Source organism: Bos taurus, chromosome 20 (assembly GCF_002263795.3).
Source record: "Bos taurus isolate L1 Dominette 01449 registration number 42190680 breed Hereford chromosome 20, ARS-UCD2.0, whole genome shotgun sequence".
NCBI classification, from domain to species: Eukaryota; Metazoa; Chordata; class Mammalia; order Artiodactyla; family Bovidae; genus Bos; species Bos taurus.
Window position 1 is genome coordinate 36,614,053 of NC_037347.1, and position 15,406 is coordinate 36,629,458.

The following is a 15,406-nucleotide window of genomic DNA, read 5'->3' on the forward strand; positions in this document are numbered from 1 at the left end:
TCGTTCGGATTTCCAGGCCAGACCTCAGCTCCGGCGGCAGCATCAGCCCGGCCCGTCTCGTGCTCCCCGGCGCGGCGCCCCAAGAAGGCGCAGAGCGCGGCCGCCGCCGCTGAAGCGCCCGCCGCGCCCCGCGCCCGCGCGGCCCCGGCTGAGAGCGCGGCGCGCGCAGCCCTGTCACCCCCCAACCAAGGCAGCGGCGGCTGCTCGGACCTCGCCTTCTGGGGGTGCAGGGAGCCGGCGAGGGAGCTGTCGGCATCCCTCGCCCTTCTCACGGCGGCGGCGGCGGCGGCTGGAGCCTTGGCCGCCGCCTCCTGCGTGCCCTCCCTGCCGGGAACGGCCCCAGGATTGCGAACTCGTGCCCCTAACCTGCTGGGCGGGGCTCCGCGCTCCTGCCCTCGGCCCGGATGGGTCTCCTGGCTGGGACTCGGGGCTCCTGGAGTTAATGTCCAGCTGGGGGTCTGCGGAGACCGGATACGAGGTGAGTAGGGGAGAGGGCCTGAGGGGAGGCGGGCGCGGCGGGCTGCGGGGCGCTGGAGACAGAGGGGGGCGCGGCTGGACCTCAGAACGGGCAGTGGGACTAGAAAGGGAAGAGACTAAGAGGGAACCGAGACACTGGGAAGACAGAGGAGAGAGAAAAGTTGAACTGGAGACAGGCTGGCCTTGCAGAGGGGCAGTTTGCCTTTCCACGTGGGCAAAGATCTCTGGGGTCCCTCATGCCTCTAGACCCCGGAGTATTCAACAGGGACAGTTTCCCTCCCCGACTCGGCGGGGCGCTCTTCCGTCAAGTCCCGGGAAGGTACCGGGCTGGGATCGTCTTTGAACCCACTACTGCCAAAGTTGGGTCCTCTGTGGAGGCGCTGCTGCATAGATATCATTACTGGGGTGTAACTTGTTTTGGTCTGTTCCGAGGGAAAGTGTAGGCCCCGGGAGGGGCTGCTGCTAAAGGTGCTGAGGACCTAAAAACAGAGCGCTCACCTCCTCTGGAGCCGTCTTGCAAATCTACATTCCTCGCCCTTTTCTGAACCCGGTTACTTGCATGAGCCCGCAATTCCAACTAACCATCCGCGTCGAGGTTAAGAGAGGGGCTTCCGGGATAGCCCAGGAGCTGGGTCTCCGTCTCCAACAGACTCTCGAGCCTCAAGGTCTTCCCTACGCCATCTAAGTGATGATTTGAATGACCGCTTTTCTCCTGCACTCTGTGCCACCTCCCCAGTTAACACTCTCCACCACTACCTTGCACAACCTCAGGGATGATTTCGCCGCTTTTTGGTTTCCAGCCCCTCTCGGGGCGGGAAATAACTTTCCGCGGACCTCCCCAGCCTTCTGGCGCCTCCCTGGTTTCGGCGGTGGCAAACCGGTCTGCAGAGCAGACGCGCGCGCTCCGGGGGAGCTGCCCAACCCCGTGCTCGCAAGATTTTTGCTCATTGGTGGGGGCAAACACAACTCTCCTGGGCGCTGCCGCGGATATGTTAGAGCGCACTCGACTCTTGCATAGTATTTTCGATGTTCACTTAAGTATTCCAAGGAAGAGATGCTGCTGCTAACCTCGCGCACGCACCTCTACCCGCAAAGCTCCAATGCGAGCTTCTGGGCTTCCGCCCCGCCGCGACCGGGTTTGCACTGAGTTTCGGCATATCTTCGCTTTGGCAAGGTTCAGGGACAGTAGCGCCTTTTCAACAAGTGTCAGGTGTCCGAGGAGCCCGCAGCGTCCCCAGCCCATTCTCGCAAGGGGTTCGGGTGCACTCTGGATCTGAAACACGGCATCGGGCCCTTGACCCATTCCCAGACTGTCTGCAGGAAGCATCGCTCATTCTTTTCCCTACCGTGGTCTTGGGCCCAACTGAGTACCACCGTCAGTTCAGGACACAAGGAACAGCTGAAAAAAGCAATACATCTTTCCGCAACTTCTGTCCGTATTCCAAAAGAAAGCCTCCGAGTTACAGCGCGCCCCCACCCACCCACTCCCGCCTCCCTTTTTCTCCTCCTGAGACCTGGATCTCGAGGGCAAATCTCCCAGCCTGCCAGACACGGGAAAGTGCGGGGGCACTGGCGGCGGGAGCGCTTACCCGCGGTGAGGCTGTCACCGAGACGCGGGGGAGGGAGGGGGAGTTCAAAAACCAGGTTGCCGAGAAACCAGCTTAAGTGAAGCGGGTAGAGAAAAATCCCGGAGAGAGGATGAAGAGCGGTAGGAGAGGATGAACAGCAGGGATGCTGGTGAGGACATCCAAAAGTTCCGGGGGGTAATTTGGATTCGGAGAGAATTGAGGGGTTGTGGAGAGCGTTCGTGCAGCGGTTCTATACTTAAAGTGGCAAGGCAGCCGTCCGGCCGCGTGGGCGCTTCGGGACTCCGGCGGTTTCTGGTGCCCCCTGGTGCTGGGAACTCAGAAGCGCCCGGCGGCGGGTCCCGCAGTCCGGCTCCCTGGGGCATCCGTCTTTTCCGCCCCAGGCCTGAGGATCACCAGGTGCCGGTGCCCGCGACCTCCCCTTTTGCTCTGCTGGACGCAGAGAGGGACCAGCCTGTGGGGTACCGGAACGTGTGCGGGGGCACCTAGCGGAGAAGGATAGCTTGTTTATTACCGCATGTGGCAGCGCCTTGGGCAGTTGGCGCGTAACAGAGGCTGCCGGTTGCGGACAGATGTGCTTTGAGAAAGAGATAAAGAGACCGACAGGGAAGCCGCTGGGTGTGTTGGGGGTGGGGATGTGGGGACCCCACAGGGATTTGGGAAAAACCTCCCCGTAGACCGCTGTGAACGCTCAGCCTCCAGACTCCCTCCGCCCGGCAAATACCGGGAACTACAAAGCGGCTCTGACTGCAGCCTGCGCGGGCGGTGCTCAGAGGGAAGAAGGCGCCCTTCTCGCCTGCCTGAGATGGGCGAGCTCTTTTCACCCGGCGGAGGGCGGGGGCGGGAGCCTCCTTTGGATAAGGCGGGGAGTTTTCCTCTATGTCCTCTTTTGCCAGCTTCGTCACACTTCTAATTGAGGATCTCCACGTCCAATTTAAAAAGCCCTCCTCCTGCCAAGCAGAAAAAAGAAAAAAAAAAAAAAAAAAGGAAAAACCCTCTTAATGCGGAAGGGAAACCTGGTGCCTCTGTCGCTTCCTGCCGGCGGGCACCGCGATTTGGGACGGCGCATTAACCGCGCGCCTCCCTGCCCCTCTGGGCAGCCAGACAGTTCGCACGCGCCTGGGATCGGGCACCCGGGTCGAGGGGACGGGAGGCCTCGCGTTCCCTCGTCCCTGCTCGAGCGCCTCGCAGGGCTTGTTTTGCACGGCCTGGGTGAGGTGTTGCCTGGGAGCCCCAGCGCCTCAACCCAGAGCCTTTCCTTTTCCCCGGGTTTGTAAACCAGCCAGAGGGGCATGGAGCGCCGGGAGCCGCAGGGTTGAGTTTGTGGTCCCTACAGACTCCCCGAGCCCAACAGCTGCGTAGCGAACAAACAGACGCCCAAGGGATGGAAAATGCATTCGTCTCCACAGCGGTGGGAGGTGGCGGTCGAATTAAACGCTTCCCGGGGTGGCCTGCACCGGAACCCGGCGGGCGTTCTGGGTAGAGATGGGGGTGGGGGCGTTTGCTGGAAGGGAGGCGGGAGCTCCTGGCGACTGATGGAGAGGAATGGGGTCGAGGTTTTTACTTTTATCTGGGAACTGCCTTACTCTCTTCCACTGAAAAAGTTCAAGGAGCTTTTCCCAAGAATCTCTTTTACTTGGAGGAACGGGGATAATCAACTGCATGAATCTCGTAATTTCCACTTTAGAATGCCCTTGGAAATTAGAACGCTGGCATTGGGGACTCACCTCAAGGTGCCCGGGTCTCCCCCCCACCCCCGCCTCCTTATTGCGTGAAGTTGGGCCCTGAGTTGAGGGTACCCTTTTTCTCACCCGCCCTCAACTGCGTGACCCTCCTTTCTAGGGGTGCGAGGATTGAGAAGCCAAACGGAGCCCCCTAAGAGGAGCTGAGCCCCCACCGTGCGCCCTTTCCCGGTCTAGACCTTCTGGTGCCCGCGCTCCTGCGTAGCGTCCCCGACAGGGTACGATCGTCCAGGAGTGACTGTGACCCAGCTTGGGGAGCTCGAAACCCCTCTGCGAGGGGAAAGGATTTAAGGCCAGAATCTTGCAAAAATGCAAAAATAAAGAGGGTATTCGAGTACACCACGAACATTTTCAAGACCGAGGCAATCCCTCCCTAACTGTAACGCTAAAGCATTTATTGAACGAGGTTAGGCCTTTTCATATGTTAACATTCATAACCTTAAGAAGTGGAGGTAGTATTTTAAACCGAGTTGAAACTTTGGAAAGTTCAGGAGCTTAACACAGATATTCCTGGACAGCCTCAAAGTCTTTAAGTCCCCACTGGCTTCTTGTTCCGACGACAAAACACTAATTGAAATGGCAGGAATGAAGCTTGGGCGGGGTTCGTGGTGCCACTGAGCCTGCCCCTGCCTAGCTGAGGACAGGATCAGGACCCCGGGAGGGCTGGTCTCTTGCTTGGGTTCAGGGCTCGTTCTCCGGGGCGGGGGCGGGGGGTGGGGGTTCCTGTGGGAGCTGCTGGACGGGGCGGGAGCACAGGGTGAGGGTTGCCCGGTCGCCCCCCAGAATGGGGATGGGGTTGCGCGCCAGTACTGCTGTCGTCGTATTGGGAAGCAGCCCTGCCCCGAAATCCTGGGATCCGATGGCGGAAGAAAAAGGCAGTTGTCAGTTGGAAGCCGGAGAGGCGCACCCCGGAGCGGGGACAGGCAGGGAGCTGGGAAGGAAAGAAGGGTGGGGGTGCCCGGGGAAGCGCCCGGCCGCAGCGGTCCGGAAGGAGGGCGGTGCCAAGTCTGGAGGGGAGCCCCGGGGATCCGCGCGGGCCCCAACATCCAGGCCTAATGTGCTCTCCCCGGTTCTGCGCCCCCGCCCGCCCGCCTGCACAGGTGCCGCCGCCGGACGGGACTCTAAGATGAAGTTATGGGATGTCGTGGCTGTCTGCCTGGTGCTGCTCCACACCGCGTCCGCCTTCCCGCTGCCCGCCGGTAAGAGGCCTCCCGAGGCGCCCGCCGAAGACCGCTCCCTCGGCCGCCGCCGCGCGCCCTTCGCGCTGAGCAGTGACTGTAAGAACCGTTCCCTCCCCGCAGGGGTCACCCCACCCGCCGCCCGCACGCACCCCCAAGTTAGCCACGGCCGCAGAGTGGCCTCCCAGGGAAGAGCCGCGCAGGCGCCGAAGCCCCCTCCCGGTGCGCCGCAACCAACTGGTGCCCCAAGGCTGCAACACCTAGTCTGTATATGGCACGCGCTGGCTTTGCCCAACACACAGGGTAACACACTTTTCTGCTGCTCATTTAGATTCCGATCAACAGCTGTTTTCCCCACCACCACCACAGGAAAACACACAAGTTGTTTTCTTTTTTTTTGCCTCCCCATCACACACACACACACACACACACACACACACTCACACACACACACACTCACACACACACACTCACACACACACACACTCACACCCGTGTTTTGTTCCAAAGCCCTCTATCTCTGTTTGGGTGTGCCTGGCTCTGCTGAATTCTGAGAACAATTGCCTTTCCATCCTAAACTGCCCTTGCAAGGGAAGAGGCTGAGGTTTCACAAAACCATGCCAGAGTCAGAGAAAACACAGAAAAGCCTTGATTTCCAGAACAAGCATCTGGGCAGTGTCAAGTCTGTTCAGGAAAGTTCCGGTTCTAGAAAGAAAGTGATAAATAGTGCTGGGCTGGGGCTAGGGGGAAAAAACACAAAATTGTAGTTCACTACACAAATGACAATGTTAACTCTTAAGACTAGATTATTCATATTAGAAAATAAATCTGCGATTTGCCTCTCAAAAATGTCTCAGCGGTTTATCAGGGCATGTCAACTATGATTTGATATAATTTACCCTCTGCTCTTGAGAAGTTCATCTATTGCGTAAAGCAGAATATGCTTCATCACAAGTTAGAGATTACTGGCGAGGAAAAGAAAATTTGCACAATCCCAAACTAAAGCAGCAGTAAACCGTAGCCATAACCATGCTGGCTACTCCCCATTTCTGTTACCCTATTCTGCATTTGAAAATTATTGTGATCATAGGCACCACTGAAAGGGTTCCAAAGTCAGCTGTATGCTGGAGTCCCCCAAACCTGTGGCCTTGGGCTAAAAGTAGCCCAGGAAATGTGATGTGCTTATCTTATGCTTGATTACAATAAAAGCATCTTCTTCCTGAAGTCCCAAGAAAAAGTGCATTTTTCTAAGACAAATGAAGTCTTCAAGAGTGACTTAGGGTTAGAGAACACAGTTTGATCCCTTGAAGTAACTGTTCCAAGAGTGTATGTCAGTTAGTTGTATAAACCTATTTTTAAAGGTTTTGGTTTCAGCCACAAATTTCTATCCTAGTGTATATAATGTATCTCCAGTAGAGACTTAAAATGCGCTTTAGTGCCATAATCTTCAGAACAGTACCCATGAAGGCTAAATGGCTTTTCATTCAAACAGCCTAGGTCAGAGGAACAGGAACCCAGTGAAAGGTAATAGTTTTCTCACCAAGGCACTCTGGAGGAAAAATGACTGTGCCTGATTATGAAGCTGATTAGTTCATGGAAATTTAATAAGCATATTAGTATCCTGTCTACCTAGGCTTATTTAATGCTGGCTCCTGCTTCTGGCTCTGCTTTTGGCTAATTTTGTCACCTCAGACAAATTACTTACTGCCAAACACAATGAACAGTTTACAACTGTACAGTAAAGGAAGGCCTTGCCACTCCAAAATGCCAATGACTGAGATTTGGTCAACCCCAACCTTCACGCTCCACCCTAACCTTCCTTTGGGAAAAGACTCATAAGACCCCTGCTTACTGGACTCACCTGGTGAGCTCTAGTGACTACTGGTGCTGGGCCTCTCCCAGAGAGATTCTGATCTAATTGGCTTGGGGTGTGGCTTGGGCAACTAGAGATTTAGGTGTTCCCCAGGTGAGTCTAACGTGCAGTCAGGTGAATCCCTATGCCTTGATAATACCCTAAGAAAATCTGTGCCTCATGTAAGGTCCAGCCAGTCACAAAGCAAGCAAGGTAACATTAATCTTATTGACTGGGGTGGGGGGAGTTGTGGGGGAAGGGAGGTTTTTTCCAAAACTGATACTAAGTCATCAGTAGTATCAGTAGTATCAATGGACAAGATTCTGACTACTGTATTTACATTTGAACCAGCAGAGCACACCCGATTCTGTTTTATCTATGGGAAGACCCAATAGATCCTTGAAAGAGAAATGTTCCCAAAGAGAAAGTGAGCTGCATTCTAAGCCAAATTGACTTCTTTCCAGGTATGTTCAATTCGGTAGCAAGTTGTCAGTGCGGGGAAGGCAGGATAAAGACAATGTGCAGACTTTGAACACTCAACCAGTGTCAACATGCCCCTGTCACAGTGCTGACATTTATATCCTGCACTGTGCACTGTGCAGTTAAGGCTTATGCAGAAAACATTAAGTCACTCATCATTTGAAAATAGAAAGTGCCATAAATACTGATCCCTCTTCTTGGAATGCTTGGAACTTAGTGATTGAGCAAAGGCTCTTTCGTGCTACGTGAGTCAGTCATTCTGTGCTGTTCAAAGGGGGCTGGACTGCACCCTGTCTACACATTCACCCTTGAGATCACATGTATTCTGCTGGTTCTGATGTAAATGAAGCAGCCAGAATCTTGTTCCTACCATTATCACGTTTTGAACTAACCAAGTAGAATTCGTAACTGGCCCACTTGTCTGCACAGAGGTTGACGATAAAGTTCATGGGCTGTGGCTGCTTCTTGTAGCAGCTTCAAACTTGTCTAAACTTAAAGACTTGTGGTTTTCCTTTCGGGTCATCCAAGACTTTTCCGTTTCACCGTCTTTGTATTTTATCATTGTGCTTTTTACCTGTGTCTTCACTAACGTGTGATTAGAGCAGGCCTGAGGCATGTAAAAGGTGAAAATAGGTCTTGTGCACAGATGCCATAGCATTTTAGAGCTGAAAGGTAGCCCCTAAAATTCCCAGGCCTAAAGATGTAAAGCAGTTTATCCAAAGTGCCAGGGTTCCATGATGGCAGGAGGAAGATTGCTGAAGCCAGAACCCGTGTTTCTCTAAACCCCTGAATTGCAGAGCGTTCAGTCTTGCTACCTAGGAGAAAACACTTTATATGGGAGGATAGTTTTCAACTAATGAATAAAACTGTGTTGCACAGGGTTGCTTGAAGTTTTTAAAGGTTTGTTAATCATAGTCATATACCAGATCTCAGCTGTGCATAATAACTCTAAATGTGTTTCACAAAGCATAAAATGCACGTGCCTTTTAAAACGTTGTGATCTAAAAGCACTTATTCATTCAACAAGTAATTAATGTGTGCCTGTGTGTGCCAGACACTGTCGTAGGGGCTAGGGAATCCTCAGTACACAGACAAAAGCCCCTGTCCTCACAAAATGTACTATGTAATAAAGGTACAGGGTGTGGGGCAATTTGGTGGCATTGTAAACTAAAACCTTGGTCAGAAGAGGGCCTTTTTGTGTGACCAGAAAACAACTAGAAACACTGAGCACTGCTAAATTATAATTGCAAGTAATCCACAATGCATTGTAATATCATGGGGTTCCATTCTACCGGTTTGGCAGCAAGTCACAAAATTTCCTAGAGAAACAATCTTGCAAATCAAGCCATCAAGTTCTCAGACTAGCCCACAAAACTCTATGTAACCTTGATCAATTTGAGATATGATTCACCATATTGTGAAGCTGGAGTCTCTTCCCAGGTTGTCATTTCCCATAATCTGCAGAAGGGGGACACAGCGAGAAGTCATAGTTTCAATAAGCAAGAGCTCAAGTTCACGTCGGTTCAGTCAGCCTGACCACTCAGCTGTTACTTAACAGCTCCCAAACCTCAGTTTCCTCATCTGTGACATAGGAACACTATTCATCCTGCCTCCCGGGGCTGCTGGGAACAGAGTTACATGAGGCAATGCTTTGTTAAGCCCGTGCCCCATAAGCAACCATTAGTACTTGCCACGCTGCTGTTCCCAACCCGCACCCGGTGAGTGCCTTTTCTCCCGTCCCAGGCTTTCAGTTCGGCCTCTGCCAAGACATTGCTCTAAATGGTGGAATTTCAAGCAGCTCAACAAAGTACAGAGAGGGGAAGAAATGCAGGCCTTGCGGGGAGGCTATTTTGGGCCCCACGGTCAGTCAGTCGGGTCAGTCAGTCGGGCCAGCCTTGCGTGGGATTCTGCCCCAGGGTCAGCTCCCCCTGGCTCTTCCCAGGTTTCACAGCTCCTTCCCTTCCCCATTTGCTGAGCCCACATAGTTCCTACGGAATTTTTCCCACCAGATTCCCATGGTCGTGTTAGGGAGACCCTCGTCCCCTATGGGGAGAAGGGAGCCAGGACACCATAAGATCCTTACATGTAAGAGATCAAGGAAGCTGTGAGCTGGAGGCTCCCTGTCTTGAGATAGAGCATTTCTGTTTTAAGTGATCCCACCTGGATATTTAATTCAAGCTGCTTCACAAACCCAGCAGAAGACTGTTAGTGAATTTAGTAAACTTTCAGCTTGTTGTTATCCAGCTAAGAAACCTTCTAATGCAACAAGGTAGTTAAATGTTAGGCTTTCAAATCTAATGTTGTGGGATATAGAGTTCAGAATAAATAAGCTCTGTCTATCTATTTTTTGTATTATTATTTTAGGGACTATAGGAACAGACAATACTGTAATAAGGTCCCTAAGTTGGAAGGGGGCTCTGCCATTTGGGATGAGGTGCTTGGAATCAAGAAATCCCACGTCAGGCTTTTAGGAAACACTGATTCCTCACTCAAGATCTGAGACCAACATCTCATTCTGGCCTCAGTCTGAAGACCTATTTCAAACTGTTGCTGTTTAGAGAAATCTATTTCAGGCTTAATATGAATTGGCCAGTCTTAGGACCTCAGGCTGATCCAACAGCCAAAGAATTATTCTCAGAAGATTCTCCTTTCACTGATAGAAAAATAAAAGCTCTCTAGCATTTTCCCTTCCAAATGTCGCTTTCTTCTGGGTTTACTTAGCACTTAATGGTCCATAGCCTCTTTATTCAATTAAAACATATTATTTAATCACTTGAGCTCAATCAGGAAGCAAGTATTAAATATCTTTCATGCTCTAGGTGCTGTGTGGGCATCTAAAAGGCAAAATTGTGAACTTAAATAGCTTATGATCTAGTTGTAAACTATGGATAGGCAGATGGGTGGGTGGGTGGGTGGGCGGACTGTCAGTCCAACAGATAGCTATGTCTACCGAGGCGTGTGCATTAGCTGTGGTCATGGTAAGAATTCCTAGGGATGAAGTCACTAGGATTTGGAGATCATAGCAGGAAACAATTCGAGGGAGAGGGAGGATTTGAGCTAGCACTTGAAAGATGTGCATTAGGAAAGGAAGGAAAAGGAAAAAGGGCACATTCCAGACCAAGGAGAAGCATAGGCAAGTTTGTGATCACGATATGGGGAAGGGGCAGGTGGTGGATACAAGGAGGAGGCCAGACCAGTCGCCAAGTACTGAGAACAGGTGGCGGGAAGTGGTGTGAAATTTAGGCTATCTCTGTAGGTGATACCCAGATTATGAGATGCTGTAAAATCCAGGAAAAGAAGGTGCTTGCTCTGTTTCTGATGGCAGCGGGGTGCCACTGGGGTATCTCAAGCAGGCAGGTGGCAGCAAGTGGGATCTCACTGCTAAGCCTTCTTGCTGCAAAAATTATTCAAGCCCCAGGCTTCATGAGTCTATAGCATAGGCTATGCCCTTATTTTTAAAAAGTGTGTAGGCGTGGGCATAATTGAATCAACCTGTTAACAAGTGAAAAGATACAAATAAAAATTTAAAGTTAGTATCATACAAATAAACTTATTTACAAAACAGAAATAGACTCACAGACTTAGAAAACAAACTTATGGTTACCAAAAGGGAAAGGTGGGAGGGGGTAAACTAGGAGTTTGGTACTGACAGATACACACTAATATATATAAAACAGATAACCAACAAGGACCTACTGTATAGCACAAAGAACTATATTCAATATCTTGTAATAACTATATAATGAAAACCTGAAGAAGAGTAGATACATAAAGAATATAAATATCAACTATACTTCAATTAAAAATAAATACAATAAAAACAAAAAATAAAGTTAGTATCACTACATCTCTGCTTTTCACGTAGTAACCCAATTTTTAACAAATAGGGTTTTTTAATTTATTGAGTATAGTTGATTTATCATGTTGTATTAATTTCTGCTGTACAACAAAGTGATTCAATTATACACACATATATGTATTCTTTTTTTATATTCTTTTCCCTTATGGTTTATCACAGGATATTTAATATAATTCCCTGTACTATAGAGTAAACTCCGGGAGTTGGTGATGGACAGGGAGACCTGGCGTGCTGCAGTTCATGGGGTCGTAAAGAGTCAGACATGACTGAGCAACTGAACTGAACTGAACTATGGAGTAGGACTTTGTTGTTTATCCATTCTATGTATAATAGTTTGCATCTGCTAACTCCACATTCCTAGCCCATCTTCCCCCAACACCCCGCCCCCTGGTAACTACAGGTCTGTTCTCTACATCTGTGAATCTGTTTGTTTCATGGATACGTTCATTTGTGTCATATTTTAGATTCCACATCAGTGATATCATAGTTGTTAGTCTTTCTCTTTCTGACTTACTTCACTTAGTATGATTATCTCTAGGTCTAGCCATGGTGCTGCAAATGGCATTATTCCATTCTTTTTATGGCTGAGTAGTATTCCTCCGTGTGTGTGTGTGTGAGTGCACACGCGTGTGCACACCATATCCTCTTTATCCATTCATCTGTCGATGGACATTTAGGCTGTCTCCATTTCTTGGCCATTGTGAATAGTGCTGCTATGAAAATAGAGATCCGCTGGATCATACAGCAACTCAACTGTTAGTTTTTTCAGGAAACTCCATATTGTTTTCCACAGTGGCTGTACCAATTTACATTCCTTTACCAACTGTGTAGGAGGGTTCTCTTTTCTCCACACCCTCTCCAGCATTTGCTATTTTTAAATGGATTTCATGTATTGGCCTAAAATCGAGTAAGTTTGAGCTCTACTGGGTAAGAGATGTTATGTATCCCTATTGTACAGATGAAGCAATGAGACCTAGAGATTTACTCAGGGTCACAGATTTAGTAAGTGATGAAGCCAGAATTCAAACCCCAAACTTCCAGTCCCCAAACTGGTAATTTTGGCTTAATACAGACTGCACTCTCATATTAGTAGATTAAGAAAACACAAATCTTGACTTGCGAAAAATACATTCACTATCTGAAAGATGTATTTCTAGGAAAATCAATTAGCCGAAGCAAGGAGTATTATATTTCCTCCAGGCCCTTTCTTTGATCTCTGTTTGGGCCAGAGTGGACCTAGGGTTATTTTATTCATGATACTTCAGAATCCAAATCAGGACATTTTAGGAAGAGAAACATGCATTTCTTCACACACTCCTAAACTATCGATGCTTTTTGCAATGAGGGAAGGCTCCCTAACTCTTTGGGACAAAGTGAGGTCTCCTCGAATACTTGAGGCCTTCAGGGGGGTGCTTGTTCTCAGCTGGCTTCTGTTCTGCCCAGGGAAGGGAGTGTCCACATGGGAAGCCAAGGGCAACAGCCCATAGCCAGCACAGTCCCCTCTACGGGAACGGGAGTGGGTTTGTATAAGCAGATCTTAGGTCTCCACTGAGAATCAACTGGTTAACTCAGTAGAGATAAAACCCACTTTTTAATGATTTTATAGGATAACTAAGTTGGAAGGCCTACTTTTGAAAGTCTTAAAACTTTTTTTCATGTAAACCTACAAAATTATGTTGAAAAACTAGCACACACTCCTAAGGTAACATCTGTAATTTTCCAACAAGTTTTAAATAGTTGTAGCAGAAGTAATTTCCAGCCCATTTGGCAGCTAGACATGTGCTTCAATACTTTTGGCAAAACTTTGGAGCTGCAAATTTAGCTTATTCAATTTGTGGGAAATTATCCAAATGTATCAGCTCAAATACATTGATTTTTTTCATCAGAAAAGGTCCAACTTCATTTTCATTTCAAATACACATGTTAGCCTGCCTCTATGGCAACCACTACCTTTTGGATCCTAATTGTAAGATGAATAGATGGATGGGTGGATGGACCGACAAGCAGAGCATGCCTTGCCATGACTGCCTGGCCAAAATGAAATATGGAACCACCCAGTTTGATATTTCTTGATTTATTCATATGGGACTTTTCCTCAGTAAAATATTCATAGTAAACTGAACACCCACGGGTCTTTTTCACCAAGATGGACTTCTTGTTAGCATTTTGCTTCATTTATTTTTTTCTAAACCATTTGAGAATTACTTTCAAATCTAACAATAAATAGTTTAGTGTGAACCTTCTAGGAGCAAGGACATTACCTTATGTAACCACAGTTCAGTTATCAGTCTCAGGAAACTTAACATTTGTACAATGCTGTTATCCAATAGATAGTCCATAATCACATCTCCTCAATTGGCAAGAATGTCCTTCCTAGTTTTTCTCCTTAATCAGGGGTCACAAATTGCATTTGACTGTTGTGTCTGTTCATTCTCCGTTAATCTGGAATTAGCTCCCAACCCTTTTTTCCCCCTACAACATTTTGAGAAGTCTAGGCTGTCTTGCCTGCGGTTCTGCAGACTGCCGCTCGGGTTGCATTTGTGGGATTGTTGGCACTTGATTAGATTCAGGTTCGCATCTTTGGAACACTGTGTTCATGATGACGTGTCTTCACATCATGAGTCACCAGCACCAGTTTAGCCCAAGGAGCCTTGCACACCCGGACTGTCCTTACAGGTATCTATCCACCAGACATGCCTTGCAGTAAAATGAATGAGATGGGCAAGAAGTGCATCTGTCTGAGGAAGTCCAAGGGTGACCGTAAAACTGGCTGCATGAGTATTTGTCTGTGGACCGGGCTTAGAATGCAGCTCATGTGGAAGTTGAGGATCTGGACATGGATTCTTCTAAAACTCCCCGTAGACTCTAGAAAGCCCTCACATACTGCCCCCCTGAGGGATACATGCCACAGTCTGAAGACACTGACCAATGCCATGGTGAACACAAAATATTGTTCATGGAGTCAGTTGATGTTTGTGTAGTTAATTTGAGGGCATTCCTAGGAAGAGGGAAGAAGCAGCCCAGACTCCCAAGGTGGGTCTGCTCCTTCTGCCCACAGCCTACCATGCCAGGGCCCCCAGGCCTTCTGCTCTGTGGGACACGCTGGATGAGCAAGGGGCCAGTGTCTCGTCCCCTTCAGGGTACATTCTGTCCATGAGCCAGCCGAGTTGATCTTCACACTGCTTCCTCTAGTGTAATGTTGATGAAGGATCATCATCAGCTGTGAAAACCATAGGCCTGACTTTGTGGGCCATTTGTTAAATGCCTCCAGGCTCTAAGCTAAAATCTTTTCTCCCATTCCAAGTAATGATCCCCATTTTAGGGGGAGGTCGGGGCTGCACAAAGTTATAGGCAACCCAGCCAGACTAGACTTGGGAAAGCCTAACCCAACACTTAGCTTGGGACCACATGACCACTTCCTGCCAGTACACCGCGCTGCTGCATAACTCTCCTTCTATGTCAGAAGGTCAGGGAGGAGAAAAGTCGAGTGGAGGTTTTGAATGCAGCTGGTTTTGAATGATTGTTGTTCAGTTGCTAAATCGTGTCTGACTCTTTGCAACCCCATGGACTGCAGCACGCTAGACTTCCCTGTCCTTCACTATCTCCTGGAGTTTGCTCAAACTCATGTCCATTGTGTTAGTGCTGCCATCCAGCCATCTCATCCTCTGTCATCCCCTTCTCTTCCTGCCTTCAATCTTTCCCAGCATCAGAGTCTTTTCCAATGAGTCAGCTCTTCTTATCAGGTGGCCAAAGTCTTGGAGCTTCAGCTTCAGCATCAATCCTTCCAATGAATAGTCAGAACTGATTTCCTTTAGGATTGACTGGCTTGAATGATACTTCTAGCTAATTTCCTGAAGAGTCTTTGAGAGTCCAGTGAAGTCATTCACTGAGGGGTAGAGAGCCCCTCTTCACTCTGATGGCAGGAATCCATCAGGCAGGCTGGAATGATAGAGAACACTTCCCTTTTACCCTCTTTATTCTCCTTTCAGCTTTTCAGTCCTTCCTCTTCTTGCCCAGGTCTCTCCGGCCCTTCGAGTTCCTTCTACCCAATGCTCAGTTAATAGCTTCCCAGGTGGCTCAGTGGTAAAGCGTCCTCCTGCCAATGCAGGAGACCCAGGTTTGATCCTTGGGTCAAGAAGATCCCCTGGAGAAGGAGATGGCACCCCACTCTAGTATTGTTGCCTGGAAAATCCCATAGACAGAGGAGCCGGGCAGGCTACAGTCCATAGGGT

The 15,406-nt window shown here is 49.2% G+C and overlaps 1 protein-coding gene across 7 annotated transcripts in view; it reads left to right on the forward strand.

Moving 5' to 3' along the window:
• GDNF (glial cell derived neurotrophic factor) overlaps window positions 1-15,406 on the forward strand; it is a 28,470-nt gene continuing 13,064 nt past the window's right edge. For 2 of the 7 annotated variants that reach the window (XR_009491866.1, XM_024981224.2), the window contains exons 1-2: window positions 3,917-4,023; window positions 4,906-5,082. Coding sequence is in view for 5 of the 7 variants with exons in the window: in XM_024981224.2 (XP_024836992.1) it covers window positions 4,932-5,082 (151 nt within the window). In the remaining 2 variants the exon portion in view is untranslated. Of the gene's footprint in view, window positions 479-3,916; window positions 4,024-4,905; window positions 5,083-7,189; window positions 7,300-15,406 lie in introns of those variants that run through there. The other 5 variants (XM_005221582.5, XM_005221583.5, XM_059878674.1 and 2 more) reach the window with 5 other exon arrangements.